Source organism: Scaptodrosophila lebanonensis, unplaced genomic scaffold (genome assembly GCF_003285725.1).
Source record: "Scaptodrosophila lebanonensis strain 11010-0011.00,11010-0021.00 unplaced genomic scaffold, SlebRS2 tig00000001-arrow-pilon, whole genome shotgun sequence".
NCBI lineage: Eukaryota > Metazoa > Arthropoda > Insecta > Diptera > Drosophilidae > Scaptodrosophila > Scaptodrosophila lebanonensis.
In genome coordinates this window covers 20,192,892-20,211,245 of record NW_022060529.1, presented here as the reverse complement: position 1 = coordinate 20,211,245, position 18,354 = coordinate 20,192,892, and the positions used below count along the sequence as shown (strand labels likewise).

At 33.5% G+C, this 18,354-nt stretch overlaps 2 protein-coding genes across 2 annotated transcripts; both read left to right on the top strand.

The window, feature by feature from the left end:
* The first annotated feature begins 2,823 nt into the window (after positions 1-2,823).
* On the top strand, positions 2,824-11,505 carry LOC115625903 (transcription factor Ken). Its single transcript, XM_030521136.1, has 3 exons — positions 2,824-3,528; positions 9,183-9,352; positions 9,428-11,505. Exons 1-3 carry the CDS (start codon positions 3,520-3,522, stop codon positions 10,914-10,916), a joined length of 1,668 nt encoding a protein of 555 aa, XP_030376996.1. The 5' UTR covers positions 2,824-3,519; the 3' UTR covers positions 10,917-11,505.
* A 3,879-nt stretch (positions 11,506-15,384) lies between these two features.
* Positions 15,385-18,307, top strand: LOC115624237 (leukocyte surface antigen CD53). Its single transcript, XM_030518860.1, has 5 exons — positions 15,385-15,777; positions 17,158-17,346; positions 17,435-17,620; positions 17,714-17,914; positions 17,977-18,307. Exons 1-5 carry the CDS (start codon positions 15,709-15,711, stop codon positions 18,196-18,198), a joined length of 867 nt encoding a protein of 288 aa, XP_030374720.1. The 5' UTR covers positions 15,385-15,708; the 3' UTR covers positions 18,199-18,307.
* The last annotated feature ends 47 nt before the right edge of the window (positions 18,308-18,354 follow it).

Below are 18,354 nucleotides of genomic sequence, written 5' to 3'. Positions count from 1 at the left end.
ACGTTACCATTTAAAGGCACGAAGTTTCAATAATTAATATAGCTTTATAGCTAAGGCTAAGTTATAGACTAGTTTATTAATAAATTATGGGAGTGCAGGACCGTTATATAAAAGGTTCTTCAAAATGTACTCCTCTTCATCATTTTTTAATTGTTGAGTTTCTATCTGAAGACGTTACCATTTAAAGGCACGAAATTTCAATAATTAATATAGCTTTATAGCTAAGGTTAAGTTATAGACTAGTTTATTAATATAAAAGGTTCTTCAAAACGTAATCCTCTTCATCATTTTTAGGGTGTCGTTGAATATTTTCTGTTACGGTTGCTGAAGCCTCAAGATGAATGATCCCACTCACGAAAGAAAAGATTGTATGGCTTATAAGTATGTACATATATAAAATCTAATTGATTTTAAATTCTAAATTCATTTATTTCTTATGGCCTTTAATATTTAATATTGTCAATACCACAATTTCTTTAACTAAAAGCCTAACACAAAATTAAAGTGGATTCGCAAAGTACTCGCATTTACATATACCCATGTAAGCAACTGAAACAAATCCAAAGGTCCTTGGGCGTATCTAAATAGTTTCGTTAATGTGAAAGGGTGCATTCAAAAAACTGGAACATACATCGGAACCCATTTTGAATCAAGGTCAAAAGAGAAAATTTTCTTAGGTACGGATAGGAATAACATACTATAGAATTACCGTTGCCGCCGTCTTACTAACTACACACTATGTTTTTTCATACTAACATTATTATTTGTTAGACTTTATTTGATTTAGAAAAATGGAAATAATTTGTTTTAAACAGTTGTAAAGCTGCAGTACCTTTTGAAATGATAAAAAGTCATCAATTAATTTTATGTATCAAAGGGACATCTAATAAATAAATAAGGTTTTTAAAAAGAGCATAATGGAAAATAATGCATTATAATACTATAATCACTAAAAAAATAAATGAAGTATTCAAGGTATAATCAGCGTTTTTTTTATCTTATAGCATTCAGTATTTGGTCATGTAATAAATGTGTTACTTGGAGAAAATCTTTAAACTCTATTTCCTGACCCAATTCATTCTTTGTTACAAAAGAAATTTGTATTAACAATAGGTGCCATTTAGAGAAATCTGTAAGGAACGCGTCAGTTCTTTGTCAATGTGGACGGCTATTTAAGGATCATTTGCATAGATTATCTTCAAGGTCAGCGAAGGCCGTTACCTCTTTTAGACCGACCGTAGCCTTTCAGAGCAGTGCATGCCCACATGACCTCATAAATACACATTTACATACGCACTTACACGCATTTCATGTTTGCTGTGTCCTTGAAGAAAAGGATTGTACGCACTTTTTATGCCTTGAACCCAAGGGTGTAAAGGAAAACAAGATTGTGCAGCAGGCAAAGCTTTGACAGACCCCACATTTAATAGACATTACTGATCAAGATGACTGGCTATATATATATATATATATATATATATATATATATATATATATAGAACATAGCTATGTCCTTCTGTCTTTTTCCTAGTATTCTGGATTTATGAAATAATTCTAACTCTATTAACATCCGGTTGTCTGTATAATATGTCTTATATTACAACACATGTAGTATGAGGGAATAAATTAAAAATAACTTATAAATGAATGCATAGTGAAGATTTTCTAGGCTTCACATATAAATGAATGTAATTAACTATTGCTGCCGCTGCAAGTGGTAATATATTTTTGTGCTACCTATGATTTGATTATTTCTAAATTCAATATAAGAAATAAAAATGTTTGAAATTTTATATTTAACATAAATAAAAAAGTCCGTGTGAGTTATTTTAAAATGATGTTAACGATATAAAGAATTATTGTTTTAAAATTAAAAATTTATGAAAATCTAGTATTTACCACATAATTAAAAATTGGTCTTTAGATTTAATGCTAAGAAAGTAAGTCATAAGTATATGTATTTATGCAATTAAATACAAAAAAGCATAAGTTACTGCCAGACATTTGAAAAGCAAAAAATGTAATGTTATTAGTATTCATTCAAATGGTGTGCAAATTATTTGCGTTTGAGACCATATAACTATACTCTCCTTTCATTTATATGTACATTACAAACATTCATGTCAAACGTAATTTATGTAAACAGAAAAACTTTCACTTAAAGTGAAGGGTATTAATTAATTTCACCAGGAAGCTAAAGTTTAATGAAATTTGCCTTCTCATATACTAGATTAATTTCTTTGAAAGTTTAAAAATATTTATGGTATAAAAATTGAATTTCTCTATAAAGATGATCACTATCTCATTAGGGCCACACTTTTTAAAGCTACCAATATGTTAATATGTATGAAATACATATAAATTACAAACTTTAAAATAAAATTGAAGTTATCACAAATGTGAAAATTTAGTAATATTTATTTTTTAAATTATTTTAATAAAACACAAATATATGATAATAATACAAATGCGAAAGTAGAAATTGCTTTTCGTTTGCTTATCGAAAGAGATATGTACGTACATACATATGTTAATATACAACAATAGCTGGGTCTCTTAAATTTTTGTGGATGCAAGGTTCTAGGGAAATGGTCAGTTTGCAGCTGGTTTGTGTCTGTGGGTTTTGCGAAGTGCTATCCTTTTTTCACTTATAGCATTGCAACTAGCATAGACACCAACCATGTATTGCTATTGCCTCACACCGCAAAATGTATTCACCATGTGTTAAAATCGTCATCCACAGTGTGGACTTCATTTGAAGCTGCATGTCTCACACGAAATGGTCTTTGAGTTTACAAAGTCACTCACGCAGGCGTGGACGTGTCGCGCGCATGACTTTAAAAAATTGTTGTAAAAATCTAAAACTTGAGAGAGAGAAGCAAGATCGGAAAAAAGTTTTACCAATCAAGTTTTTTATTTCGCAATAATGTATTATAACAAAACTTCAACCTAGTTAATGTTGTTGTGGGCTTTTTGTGAGTGTACCGCGCACTAGTATTGGTGTCGTCGTGTATTGTTAGTGTTGGTCGGTTGTTGGTTTCTTTCGTTCGAATTGAATTGAAACAGCTAAAAAGCTAAAGCTAAACACGACGAACTGCGAACTGTACGTGCGTTGTGTGAAAACAAAAGCGCACAAAAAACATGAGCATGATGATCATGGCTACGAAAAGTGAAATTTAATGGAATTATGTATGCATATATACTATATAATCAAATAATAATATGCAAATTCAGAACCACAATATACCTATAATCGTATACCTATGTATATACACATATTGAAAACAAAGTGTGTGAGTTTTGTGTTATTAGAGTGTTGATGTTGAAATTGAAAGTTAAAATTGAAAATTGCGCTTAATGTTGAAGCAGCCCCATCTCCAGCAAACCAACAGCGCCAGATCTGCAAAAAATAAGGAATAGAACGCGACGTATAGAACCAAAAGAGACTGTGGAAACTTCAGAGCATAAACAAAAGCAAAAACCAGATAATTGTGAAAGGGAGTAACTGTGGAAGAATTAATGAAAGAGGTAAGTTTGTAAAACTTTTAAGTGCTTGCATTCATTTCCTTTCTCCTCTACTTTTTATGATACAACTTCTGTATACATACATATGTAAATACATATAAACTATATGTAGAAATATACATGTATTTACATACAAACCCAAATACACAAAGAAGCCAAGGTCAAAACTAACTAAATTGTTATAATGAAAAAGAAACGAACAGTCAGAGACGCACCGAGCTTAAATTCATAGTTATTATGACAGAGCTAAGTTTTTTTGATCGTCGTGATCGTGATCATCATTAACAACCAACCAGCAAGCCAGCCCAAGCAAAAGACAAGAAAGGCTTAGTGACCTTCATAGCATGCTTATGTATATGTGTCTGTATGCTTCCATATGTATGTACATGTTGTGTGTGTGCGTAAGCGACTTCTTTGTCGTACCTCCGTCGCTTTTTCTCCTCTTTCATTTATTGTTGCGCAGAAATGTTAATGGGTTTCGTCAATATATGTACATAATGAAATCCACATACATAGACGTATGTATATATATGCATACGTATAAAGTCGTAGCCATGACGTTTAGTTAGTGTTGGCGCGACTCGTTGTGGCTTTCCAATAAGAATGAAGGTGAAAAATGCACACACACACAGAAATTCACATTCACGAATGTATGTATGTCGTGTGTCAATTGTATTGTGATATACTGAAGTCGCCTACAAAACTTACTTGCGCAGATCTGATAGCGCAGATGTTACAAAATTCCTCTTCTTACACAAGTACACGAACACATACATACGCACAAACCTCATTTGATAACTTTAAATTCTGCAGTTGAGCTTTCTACGAATGTGTGATTCGTTTTTTATACATATACATACATACATATGTATATGTACATACACATTACATGTATGTATGCATGTACATATTTCTGAAACTTTACCTCGATCATACATCATACATATGTATGTACATTGTTTTGTTTAAAATGTTGTTCGCTAATATCATTAGAAGGATACCTGTTGAATATATTAAACATTTTTAAATTATGTAATGTAAATTTGGGTCAATTTTTTGTAATGTTTACGGGCTGTGTTTTTGTATGTATGTCTGCATGTATGTATGTATGTCCATACATATACATTTTTGGATGAGTGCTTCAGCTGTTTGGTGAAGCTTTTTAAAGAAAAAGAGGAAATGGTGATTAAAAACTCGATTTCTTGTCTTAATTTGCATACACTGTGTTTTTTTTTTCATGTGTGTATGTATTACTAGTTATATTTAATCCCTTACATATTATACAAGCAACTTTCAGCAATTTGGGCCTTTGCTTTCTCTTTTATTGACATCACTTTGTAGCACATACAAACATAAATACATACATATATAAATTCATTCTCTCTTTAATTGGGTTTTGTGTTTTTCCATAATCATGTCAAATGCACACAGTCGCGTACACATTCACACACATGCATTAACCAGTAACAAGTTGCAAAACCATTGCATCGGAACGATGACGACGACACAAATCAGAAAGTATAGCGTAATAAGTGATCGTTCTGTAAGTACATACATGTGTGTGTCCATATGTATTGGTGCGTATTGCTGGTACATAGTACTCTTGCACTCACAAAAGCTTTTTTACATGCCTTCACCAAGCAAATACATACGCAGATGGCTTGAAGCATAGGGAGAGAAAAGCTTTTTGTGAAAGGTGTTTTGTATGTGCGCGCGTTTGTGTTTGTAAGCTAGTATGTATGATGTATGTATACACATTTACTGTTTTATTGGTTTCTTTCAGTCAGCTTGATTACTCTCTCGGCATCTCACCAATCGTTTCACTATCTCTTTCCTTCTCTCATTATATACTGCGAAATGCTTGCTAAATTGTGAAGAGAGCCAGTGGCACACATTTGTTGCATGTGTGTGTTTGTGTCGTATATATGTATGTATGTACATATGTACATATATGTGTACACAAATACACCCGAGCCCACATTAATAATTGATCAAGCCAACCTGCCTTGTGGTTCTTCTACAACGTGGAGAATCTGTTGAAGGGCAATCATACATATGTATTGTTAAACAACATTCCTTTTTCAAAGCACATATATACAAAAATAGTATTATAAAATGGTTATTTTATTTAACGATAACAATTGATAGTCAATTAAATAAATATGTACATACTACATATAATGTGAAAATAGATTAGGGGTCAGCGAATCACGATCAGGAAGTCCTGCATTTTCAGTTTTTTAACAAATTTCATAAAAATCAAGTTTTTTTTCTTTCACATGATTCCAATTTTTGCATACATTTATATATGTATGTATGTACTTACGTATATGCCAGCAGTTTGATACAGTTACATGCGAGTATAAATATTAAAAAATATTTGTTTAATGTTGGTCTAATATAAAAAACGAAAATGATTGCTTATTAAAAAAATGCATATAATATGGGTGAGCGGGTTGCTTCGGTCAGTTAAACATTATCAGGACTGCTCAGTTTTCTTCTTCCTATTGTCATTTTTTTACATGCACATGAGTATGAAAAAAGATTAACGGGCTGCATACGTACATAATTTACCAAATTGTATGCCAGCTAACCAACTCTTTATGTTTTATAACTTATTCTGAATTTTGTTGACATTTTTTTTTGAAATATTGCAACTTTACAGCAGTCCAGTAATAAATTAAAAGGTTATTGGCAAATATTGTACATTGTTAATTTATTTTGTATCTTTTTCTCGCTTGCTAAATATTGTACTCAGTTTATTAATTATGTTTCATATTTTTCTCCCTATCATTTATCTTTCTTTAAATATCTTATTATTTCTAGTGGTGTGTAGATTGGTTTTATCTTGATTCGAAAATTGAACTCTTATTTGTTCGCTATTATAAAACCACTTAGTAATTAAACGTATCAAAGCTGGATGTACCCTTGATGTGTTTAACTTCAACAATAGTGTAGGGTATTCAAATGTTACTCATTCACCACATCAGTTTCGAGTTACGCTTTCGCTTTGCAAGCGATTCTCTTGTTGACCAGTCACTCAAGTTATATTGAAAGTGAACGTTTCGTTTCCTCGCGCAACAAAGACAAGACTATCTTTGTGAAGTTTTCAGATCTGTTGAACTTTAGTTTATTTGTGTGTGTGTGGCCATGCATACAAATACACACGAATACACTCACACAAATAGCGGATAAACAAGCTTGGAAGCCATGCTCTTGCACAATACACAATAATGACACATGGCCTTTTACACACATACATATTTAAAAATACATATGCACATGCGATCGCTAGTGTGTGGATACATACTTGTATATACATAAATGTACTTTTCAATGTAACAATTGGTTAAAAGCAATTTCATCGCATTCGCTGCCGTTGCCGTTGCCTTCGCGCCAAACTCGAATTCAACACCAACGCAAAGCAAGCAAGCAGCGGGCAGCAATCAGCAAGCGAACTAGCAAGTCGGTAAGCACAATGGGAAAGCTTTTGAGGCTGCCTTAGCAAGTCAACTTATTTCAGTTTTCGTGATCTTTTTTCATATACCCTTCACTGAAAAGAGGAAGGCTATATTGTGTTAGGTGTGTAAGTTTGTATCACCTAGAAGGAAGTATCGTATACCACATTTTTAGGTACATATACATACATATGTACATATGTATAATAATAAATATTAAAATCTTGATGTCTTCTACACACTTCGTTTATATGAACACTTATAACTTTTGAACCACAATAGCTAGAGATATTATTTCAAACCACGTACGTACATATAATCATTTTATGACATTAGAAAATTTTTATTGATAAAGAAAACTACAAATTAAGTTTCTATCAGTAACTTGGATAGTGTGTGTTGCAAATGACTAACATTAGAATTTCAAATACGAAAAATATCAGAACCCGATATTCTATTTTGGAGTGTTTTGTAATGCGTTGAGTACATATATATAATATAGCTGGAATAGGAATGATCTGTGTAAATATACGTTTTATTACCATTTCTTGTTTCATAGTTGGGCAGCGGGTACAGGGTATGCAAGCGTCAGCCTCGCGCAACAACGTCTCATTCATTTTTTTTATTATTATTGTTTCAGTCGTTCAGTCGACGCGGCAGCTCGACCCGTTCGCTGCACAATTTTGTTGTATTCGTCTTTTTCGCGTCATTTTAAGCTACAGCTTCTGGCGGACTTACCGTACAAATGTACAAACATATGAATGTATCTATTTGTCAGTATGTATATATGTGTGTATGCGTATGTATACTACACACATAAATACTATACCATACATAAGTACAAACTTAGCCAGCTAGCTGCCTAATGCTAAGCTTTCATCTTTTCCAATGAACAGTTTTCAAACTCTATGGCAAGCACACAGAAACGTATATACACATACATATTTATGTGCATACATACATATTTACCTCTATATATGTATGTATGTCTGTAGCTATGTGAGCGTATGCTTTTTATGGCTTTTGGTTGCAATATTACAAAAACAACAAAAACATGAAAAAGAAAAAACCAAAAACCTGATTACCAGACATTTTCTATTGCTTTATTGTTTGTTTTCAGAGCTTGTTTAAAGGTTTCGAAAATGTTTTAGGCATTGAGATTACTTTGAAAATAATGATTATTTAAAGTGGATCGATCGTAAACTAGAAAAATAACTAAAAATCTATTTTTCCAAAAACCTTGCATTTCGGTTTTTATTTTTAAATTTACTTGTAAATATGCTTCTAAAAGTAATGTATATACTGTTGTATTTATTCAATATATATCAACATACATACACGTGTTTTGTGTTCATATGACACAACCAGTTCATAGACAGACCAAGACTGTGAGGTTGACGGGAGAGGCAACGGAGAGACACTTCGGTGAAAGGCGGCGGCGGCCCATTGCTTTAATATTATGTAATACTTACTCAAGACAGTCGCAGACATTTTCCCCGTTCCAAAAAACTTTCTATTTTGTGGTTTTCACATAAATTATATTGCCTGTGAAAGCCTTTATGAACAACGTTACCTACCTATACGAAAATGTATGTACTCTATAATACATACATATGTATGTTTTATGGTGTTGTATTCGTCTGCTTGATTAGAAGAGTTTTTAGCGCAATTTAAAAGCTTTGTTTATTTATGTATGTATATATACATAAATCACTAAAAGTAAAGACTATATTTTTAATATAAAAAAAAAATTTCTTTTTAGAATAACTGTGAATTTGTATTTTTTGGAATCTGATTATTTTATAGAAAAAATCGGATTTGTAAAAATGTTCTAAGGATAGTGAGTGGAATTGTGGGTTAAACTGAATTGGATTTTGCAATTTCCAGAATTGACTGCATTTACAAATTTCGATTTCGTTTTATTGGAGCGAAAAAGGTAGCATGTACATAAATATATTATTATTTTTAAACTTGAAATATCCTGTTTTAATGGAAAAGAGACACTCTTTTGTACTTCCATAGAAGTTTTTTTCGAGCTTGTTTTAGATAATTTAAAAGAAAAGATAATTTAATTTTAACGAAGCTTCTCTCAATTTCATTCTATTATACACGAATAAGAAAGAAACGTTTAATATAGTTTACATTATAGTTTTTATATTCTACATACTAATATATTTTTTTCATTTTTTTTATTTGTAGTTTCAAAGAATGTTGATGTTGCAATACAGCAAGCATGGAGAGTGTATTCTCAAAGAAATTGGAGCCGCGTTTAGGGGGGAGCATCCTGCAGATTTAACAATAGTCTGCGAGAATAAAGTGAAACTCCACGCCCACAAGCTTGTTTTAGCAGCTGCCAGTCCTCTAATAAGGTAAGCCCATTATCCATTTATTTAATATTGAAAATATTAGAAAATAATTTTTGTGTGTTTGCTTACCATTTGCAGGAACTTGTTGGAGGACACCCACCTGAGTGATTGCTCCACCACAGTTTACTTTCCGGATGTAAACGCTACTTATTTCAAATTCCTTTTGGATTTTCTATATTCCGGCCAGACATGCATCACTTCTCGGGATGTTAACTACTTACATGATTTGCTGCTATTGCTGCAAATCAAATCCGATAGTTGGAAGACCACCGATTCGGCCTATCTTAGTAGTAAATGCGGAAATTTGCGGGACAGATCACGAAAACAGTATTCGTCCACACAAAATTTAGATCAAACGCTCAAGTATGAGGTGGAGAGTGTGGACGAGAGCCGAAATATGGCAGACTTTTCAACATTCTCCGCTGAGAACTGCGACACCGCCACCGAATGTACACAAAAGGATGAAGACGACTCCGGCAAGGATAACAAAAGCGATAAAGACACAGACGAGATTGTTAATCTATCAAACATTCCAGCTAGCGGACCTGCCAATAGCAGTAGCAATGGCAACAACACTAATTCTGCTATAAACCCAGTTAACTTATCACTCGACCTAAGAACGAAAGGTGACAATTCTAATCGAAGTGATATCAGCAAGACATTTGGATCGGACCACAGCGGCGTTGAGTCGCCCAGTGCCGCCAACGAGAGTACGAAACGAAAGGGACTGTTTTTTGAATCACATAAGGATGTTATGAAGCCGCTCTCTGATGCCTCTGACATAAACAGCTCTCCAGAGAACTACGTTGTAACGCCGCATCGGAAGCGACGGCCGGGATTTCATAACACACAGAGCGACAATCAACCATTCACTTCATATCAGCACAGTTTTTTGGAGGAATTACGGCTTGTGAAATCGACTGGGTCGCCTATATCTGGATTTCCGCCCGACAAGAGTATATTGTCGCACATGGAAGATAGCACCCTAAATGGTGATACAATGACACCAGAACGAAAACTTCTCGAAACACAACGCAATCGAGCTCAAAGTCCGGACCTGCAGATGCATCTGGCACCTCAATTCGTTTACCAATGGCAGTCCAACCAGAACGCAGCCATCTCCAGTATGCCCAATCTGCAGTCACGACTCTCAAGCCTTTCACAGATTAATTTAAATCTTGACCCAGAGAGTCGAAACAGCTCCACCACCGTATCCAACATAGCCTCCAATAACTCACACACATCTTCAGTGCGAGAGTACCGCTGTGAGTACTGCGGCAAGCAATTCGGCATGTCCTGGAATCTTAAAACCCATCTCCGCGTCCACACGGGCGAAAAGCCGTTCGCCTGTCGTCTTTGCGTTGCAATGTTCAAACAGAAGGCGCATCTTCTCAAGCACTTGTGTTCGGTTCATAGGAATGTCATCACCACCACCAATGGTACCGATACAGAAAACCGGTACAGCTGTTGCTTCTGCTCGATGTGTTTTGAATCGGTACAGGAGTTAGTCCGACATTTATCCGGCCACCACAATAACCTGCTGCTCACCAAGAATCTTCGCGAATGATGAATCAACCGATCCAATTGAGTGGCGACGCAAAGCCAATCATTTAATTGCAAAGAGACCTGAATTTTAAATATTTACAATAAAAACAAACATACGGTAAAAAGAGCTAAATACTTATTGTATAAATATATACTACATTTAAAGAGTAATTTTACTTTTATGTATTTCTATTTCACACCATCATTACAATGATGAGGCGTAGCCAGCCTCCCACTTCTCTTCCTCGTCCTTTTCCTCCTCACAAATCTCTGTATGTACGCATGCATATGTATTTGGCATCCAATACTTTTAATGCCGCACAACCACCCCTCCCTTTTAAAACCGGCTGGTCCATATATTTTGGAACATTATATTATACTTTAAGCATAAGCGTATTTTCTATACAAGAACGTATTTTAATTTTTACTGTATTTTCTATACGTTTAAAACTTTATTTGAGCATTTGAATTATTTTTTATACATTCTCCGATCACATTATTCTATTCTTCCCCCTTCAACTGTCAATAAGAAAGTGTGTATATTGTACAGTATAAATTCGCGGAATTGTAATAATAAAAACAAAAATCACTTTTGTACAGATTTCTTTCAATTACATGCATTTGTTGGTAATTGTTGGCTGCATCCAATAATGACAAAGGGTAGGTACATATGTACTATGTCTAACACCTTAAAAAGTATAAAGGAAGATACAACATCAAAAAAAAAATACATAATGGTTTGTTAAAATGTGTTGCAGTTTAAAAGCAAGCATCTATATTAAAATCAATTTCAAATTTGTTTTCTCCCTGATCCTTTAATATTTATCAGACCGAGACCAAGTCTGTGAAGTCCAAGTTTATGTGAATTTGGTCAACTGGACTCATTTCGAAAAACTATTGAAAAATTTCCCTACTGTTACACAAGGTAAGCCCTTACTTAATCTTTGAGATTTGAGAGATTTAGCTAAACATTTCGACTCTGTATAATCTTGTTGAGTACGGAAATGAGAATATTTATATTTGTACATATATTTATTTACACTTTGGGTGCAGGCTTTAATAGATTGTAAATTTGTCTTGTTAAATAAAAAAATAAATATTTAAGCACATCATTTTTAAAAATAGGAAAGCTTTGATAATGAAAATAAACCAAGGAGATCGCTACGTACTGTAAAACTATTTTTATACCCTGTACCCGTAGGGTAAAAAGGGTATATTAGGTTTGTGCAAAGTATGTAACATGCAGAAGGAAGCATCTCCGACCCCATAAAGTATATATATTCTGAATCAGCATGACGAGAGAAATCGATCTAGACATGTCCGTCTGGATGAACGCGAGGATCTCAGAAACTATAAAGGCTAGAATAACCAAAGTTGGCATCCAGATTCTCCTAGGTCCGAGTAAGGACGAGTTTATTTCATTTTTTTTTTATTTTCCCCCCCTTCCCCCGCTACAGAATTTCGTCAATAGCGTCCACATTTCAAATGCTACCTAAACCAAACTTTGCACACATAATTTATATGTAATTGTCTACTGTTATTCAATTCGGTCAATTCTAAGAAAAGTTATTAGCAAAAACAAATTCTCGCCAGTACAACCCCCCCCCCCCCCCCCAAACTGCAGCAACAAGTTCGCTCTTCTTCTTCCTCTTTTTGCTGCTGCTATGCGCGCATATAACTCAGTGACGGAAGTTTACCTGGGTACAGGGTATTACACTGTCGGGCTTGCTCGACTGTAGCGTTCTCTCTTGTTTTTTATACCCTGTACCCGTAGGGTAAAAAGGGTATATTAGGTTTGTGCAAAGTATGTAACATACAGAAGGAAGCATCTCCGACCCCATAAAGTATATATATTCTTGATCAGCATGACGAGAGAAATCGATCTAGACATGTCCGTCCGTCCGTCCGTCTGTCCGTCCGTCTGGATGAACGCAAGGATCTCAGAAACTATAAAAGCTAGAATAACCAAAGTTGGCATCCAGATTCTCCTAGGTCCGAGAAAGGACGAGTTTATTTTATTTTTTGGAATTTTCCCCCCCTTCCCCCGCTACAGAATTTCGTCAATAGCGTCCACATTTCAAAAGCTACCTAAACCAAACTTTGCACACATAATTTATAAATAAATATCTACTTTTGTTTAAAATTTTTCAATTCTGTCAATTCTAAGAAAAGTTATTAGCGAAACAAATTCTCGCCAGTACAACCCCCCCCCCCCCCCCCCCCCAAACTGCAGCAACAAGTTCGCTCTTCTTCTTCCTCTTTTTGCTGTTGTTTTTACACTGTCGGGCTTGCTCGACTGTAGCGTTCTCTCTTGTTTATCGTCTTGACTTATCATTTTTCAGAACGATTTTTATACTTTGTACCTGAATTTTGCTCCCAGATTCATTATATGAATACAAAGTACAGGTGTGTTTCACGGAAATCGCGATTTGGGTTCTTGTCAGCAAGTAAACAGAACAGGACAAATAATAATTTTAGCAAATTAAATTTATATTATTTAAAATAGTCCCCTTCGGACTCCATACAGTAAAACGAACCTGGGGCGTTATAGCTTAAAATTAGTGATGGGTTTGCAAATACACCTAATTCTGTTTTTACACGGTCTTGTTTTACACGATTTTGATATAACACGGTTTCAAAATTTAAAGTTGCTTATATATTTTTTGGAAGTATCGAACCAATCACCTATTTTTGCATTTTTTACACGGTTGTTTCTGGAACCAATCTACCGCGTAAAAACACAATTATGTGTACTCAGCTTAGCTTAATGCTTATACAAACTACGGGAGTCATTCTTTAACCATTATTTACATAATCGCTTGTGTTCAGTAAAGTATTATAAAAGACAACTTTTGTCTTGAACTGAAAAACTTGCAGCCAATACTGGAAATATTGCAACAGTCTCGAGCTTATGTACTTTTTTAAATCAATCCGTGTTTTTGGTTCTGATTGTAATAACTCTTCTCAACAGAACTCTATCTTTACAGTTTAAAACTTAATGTCAACAGTTTTTGAGGAAATATCTGATTCAATGGCTGTAAGTTGGGGTATAGCTCGTCAGACTGTCCAATAAATATTCCTCTACGGGAATGAATTAATATAAAGTATACTTCCTCTAGTAACGTTATTTAGGTTATTATAATTTCGACCACATTTGGCTGTAAATCAGGACAGCTGGCCATAAGCATCATTGTTGGGTGTATGAGGCGTTTTTAAATATAATTGTAATTTTGTTAGATTATGTTTATGCTGTTTTAGCTCATAAGCTTAATGTATAATAAATTTGTTGACTTGCAAACAAAGACAAAAGCATAGGTTAATTGACAAACCCTTTTCTATTGAATGAACATTATTGGAAATAATTCTAACATCTAAGTAAGAATTGAACAAATTATACAAACAAATATAAGAACACAGTATAGCTAAATGAATAAATTTAAAAACACCTTAAAACATAGATTTGCGGTTCTAAATCATTGATGTTCGTCTATGAAAACACTTAATTTTTAAAATATTAATAGATAGAATAATTACTAAAATTTATCATTTTTTTCTGACATATATACATACATATGTATTTGGGAGGATATGTAACTAGTTCCATACATTTTAAAGATGATAAGTAATTTAAAATAAAATAAATAACTTCATCGATAAGTACAAACTCATGAAATTAAACTTAATTTGTATATTTTAAAACAATTTTATAATAATAAAACAGCATTTAACTTTGAAACTAACTTAAAAACGATTCCACTTGTCCCATAATTCACGAAAGCGGGAAATTTTCTTTATTTTATTGATAAGTTTATTTATAAATTAATGTTTAAATAAAGCTAAAAAAATTTAAAAATTAAGCTTCAATTGCAACCAAGCTTTCTTAAGTAATATTTTGTACAATCAATTGTTATCAAATGTTGCCTTTAAATTAGGCTTATTATACTTTCGAGTTTGCAAAGTTAAATATATATAATTTTGCACATTCTGTAAGCTTTTGAAAGTTATTAGTATTTATCACTTTGATAAACCAAATAAATTTATTTAAAAAAATTCTGTTTGTAAGAATAATTTAAAGATTTTAATCAATATCTTGTACCAAAGACAAAAAAAAATTGATTAGATTAAGAATTAACAGCAAAGAAAATTCAATTCATGTTTAAAAAACAGTAGAGAATCAAAGTTTAATATGATGACATTTGTTTTACATATGTAGCTAAATCAATTTATAATTCATTCGAGTTTGCAAATATAATGGAGTCAATTTTTAAATCAATGTTTAAATCGCAATCAATTTTCCGCCACCGCCAGAGTAGTCGGAAAAGCATCGTCGTCGGTCGGTTGCTTGGCTGGTTAGTTGACGTTCACAGTTGAAGGCAGGCGTTATAGATAATATTTCCACTGTTGACTGTGCAGAAGTATAACAAAACAAGGAACGAAACAGTCAGACGACCAACTGCGTATTTTCATTTACGAACATTTAGACGTCGTGGACTGTTATTTTTAGTTAAAATTTGCAACGGTAAAGTTGAACGGAACTATCGTAGCAAAAATGTGGAAATATTGTGAACTATTCGTGGGGACAACGAAAAAAATATTCTAAACAAAAAAATATGAGGAACGCAAAGGAAGGCAAAGCCTAAGCGAAAAATTCAACGATAGCTGCCATTTAAGCCCACAAACCAACCAACCAGCCAATCTAAAGTGTTTATTAGTGTTTGTAGAAACGAGAAACGGGAGCAACTAATACATACATACAAAAATATTAGCGGGGAGTCTCTTGTGAAACATAAATAATATAAAATAATCGACAAGAAATGATGGCTTTGCCAAAAAAGATCAAATGTTTTAAATATTTAGTTTACAGTTACGTATTCCTTTTAGCGGTAAGTTGTCCTCAATGCATACGTAAGTAAGACCCTTACACACACATATGTACGTACGTATGTATGTTTGTATGTACACATAACTGCATACTTAAAAATATGGAATACACTCACACACAGATATTTACATATTAGAAGTGCAGAGCTTTAATGTAATCCAAAAATTAATTGCAGTAATATGCATGTACATTTGTTTGTGTGTGTACATGCATTCACAAACACACACATGTACATATGTATATGTATGTATAATATTCAAATTTTCTTGCATGGAATTGCCAAGATTTATTGACTTTTTGTGCATTTCGCTCTCTTACTTAAATATGCTCGTATGTATGCATAAGCAAATATATGTATGTACATATGTACATACATATATTTACATACATACATACATTATTTAAGGCTACGAGCATAATCAAAGATGTAAATATGTATGTACAAAAATGTACATGTACATATGTATGTAAGTACATTCAGATGAACTACATTGCATATCTGGATCACAGAAATTTGATTCATTCTTATTATTAATTTGCAAGTAATGTTTATACGCATGTACATATGTATGTATGTAAGAGCATTGAGCTGCAAGATGCGTCAAATTTTGTTTTTAGATTCAACTTCAAGGTTAATGAGATACTTACTAACAAAATCATGTTACTCGCAATTCGCGTCCTTCAACTTTTCACATCACGCTGCATCACTATTACCTAATTTTTGCGTGCCTTATATACGTACATACATATGTATATACAAACAAAGGCACATATACATATGTACATATATAAATACTTATTAGATGCAAACATTAAATCTAAGCAAAACAGATTTCAAACAAAGCGTATGTTTTATGTTATGATTTAAAAAAGTAACAGCTAGATGTTGTACTGCAAGGGATGGCAGTAGATATATGTATGTACATATGTATAGGAATTGAAGTACATATGTATGTATAACATGCTGGCGACCTTGAGCCAGTTAAAGCTACGCCTATGTATAAATACGTATTACATATGTACAAACTGGGTGTACTTTCCTGGAAATACTATACATACATATGTACGTATACATAAATACATGTGTGTATATATCGTTATCAAATGACGTCAAACGGTTCAACTCACCAATACATACTATTTAATTCTCAAAAAATACATCAAATAAATATATCCTTTAAGCATAAAATAGTGTATATATAATTAAGACTTTTACTGAGATGAAGAATTTGTAATATCTTATAAATCCGTAATAATATTAAAAATGTATGCAATTAAATAAATAATAATAAGTATTCAATTAATAAATAAATATTTCTAGCACAAACAAATTTTATAAATGCATGTGTAAACAACTAATACTGCATCACATTAATTGCAGCTTACCGGGGCAGCTCAAATATTCCTGGGAACATCACTATTGTGGGGACACTCTGTATATTATGGAATTGTGCAGAACAAGTTGTGGGCACCAGCAGCAATACTCCTATGTCTTGGACCTGTTACGTTTATTTTATGCTGGATGGGCTGTCAGGCCACTAATCAACGAAAACGTTGTCTGCTTGGCATGGTAATACGAAACTAAGCGGAAGCGCCAATTATATACATATACTTAATTACAAGAATTGAAACAACAAAATAATTAATTTTATATATAGTTTGCTGCACTCTTGGTTGCCTGTATATGTGTTCAATTCATAATCTGTGGCTGGTCCTTGGCGATGCGCGAGAATCTTCCCACATCCGTAGAGATTTTCATTGATGATTCCTTTGTAGAGTTTTTGGATAAGTTCTCAAGGACTAAGGTGGATAACTTACATTTGTGGAATCGTATGCAATCTCAGGTAATGGAGTTATAAAAATATATTGGAAAACTTTTTATTTAAGAACCTTTGCATGCATGCATATACATATGTGTGTATTGAAATATTATGTAGCTTCAATGCTGTGGCGTCGACGGACCTCTTGACTATCGCCGTCTCTCGCTACCCTGGTCCTGTTGCTCGCGCCCCGAGCATGCATACGAATCGGCATGTGATACCCATTATAAGCGTGGATGCTTGGCCGTAGTATCTGAGCAGATTAGGAACCGTCTATTGATAACCGCATTTGGAGCTGCCATTATTGCCATTCTTCAGGTAAGTAGGCCAAAATGTCCGATAGCCGAGCTTATTAAACAAATGTTTTACATTTTATGCAGAGCTTGGGCATTTTCTGCGCAGTACACCTGACCATATTGTTCGGAAAGAATGATAATACCCATCCAATGAACATGAACCGGAAAAAGAAGCAGCAGCAATTTCTACCACTAACTATACAGGATAAGCGGCATGATATGCCATCTCCAATCAATCTGTCGCCATCAGCACCCGGGCAGCGTGTTTTAAAAACTGCTCTGCCACCGGCAATGCATAATAAATGACAGACGATTAGTTTCTAAGAGAATACAAGTTTATGAAAACTCAAAAGCAAAAGTTATAAAAATGTTGTAAACTGATATGGAATGAATATAACTGTGACCCTCAATGTTACGTTATGGTAATTTTAAACAATTTAACGTTCGAAAAATGAAACACTG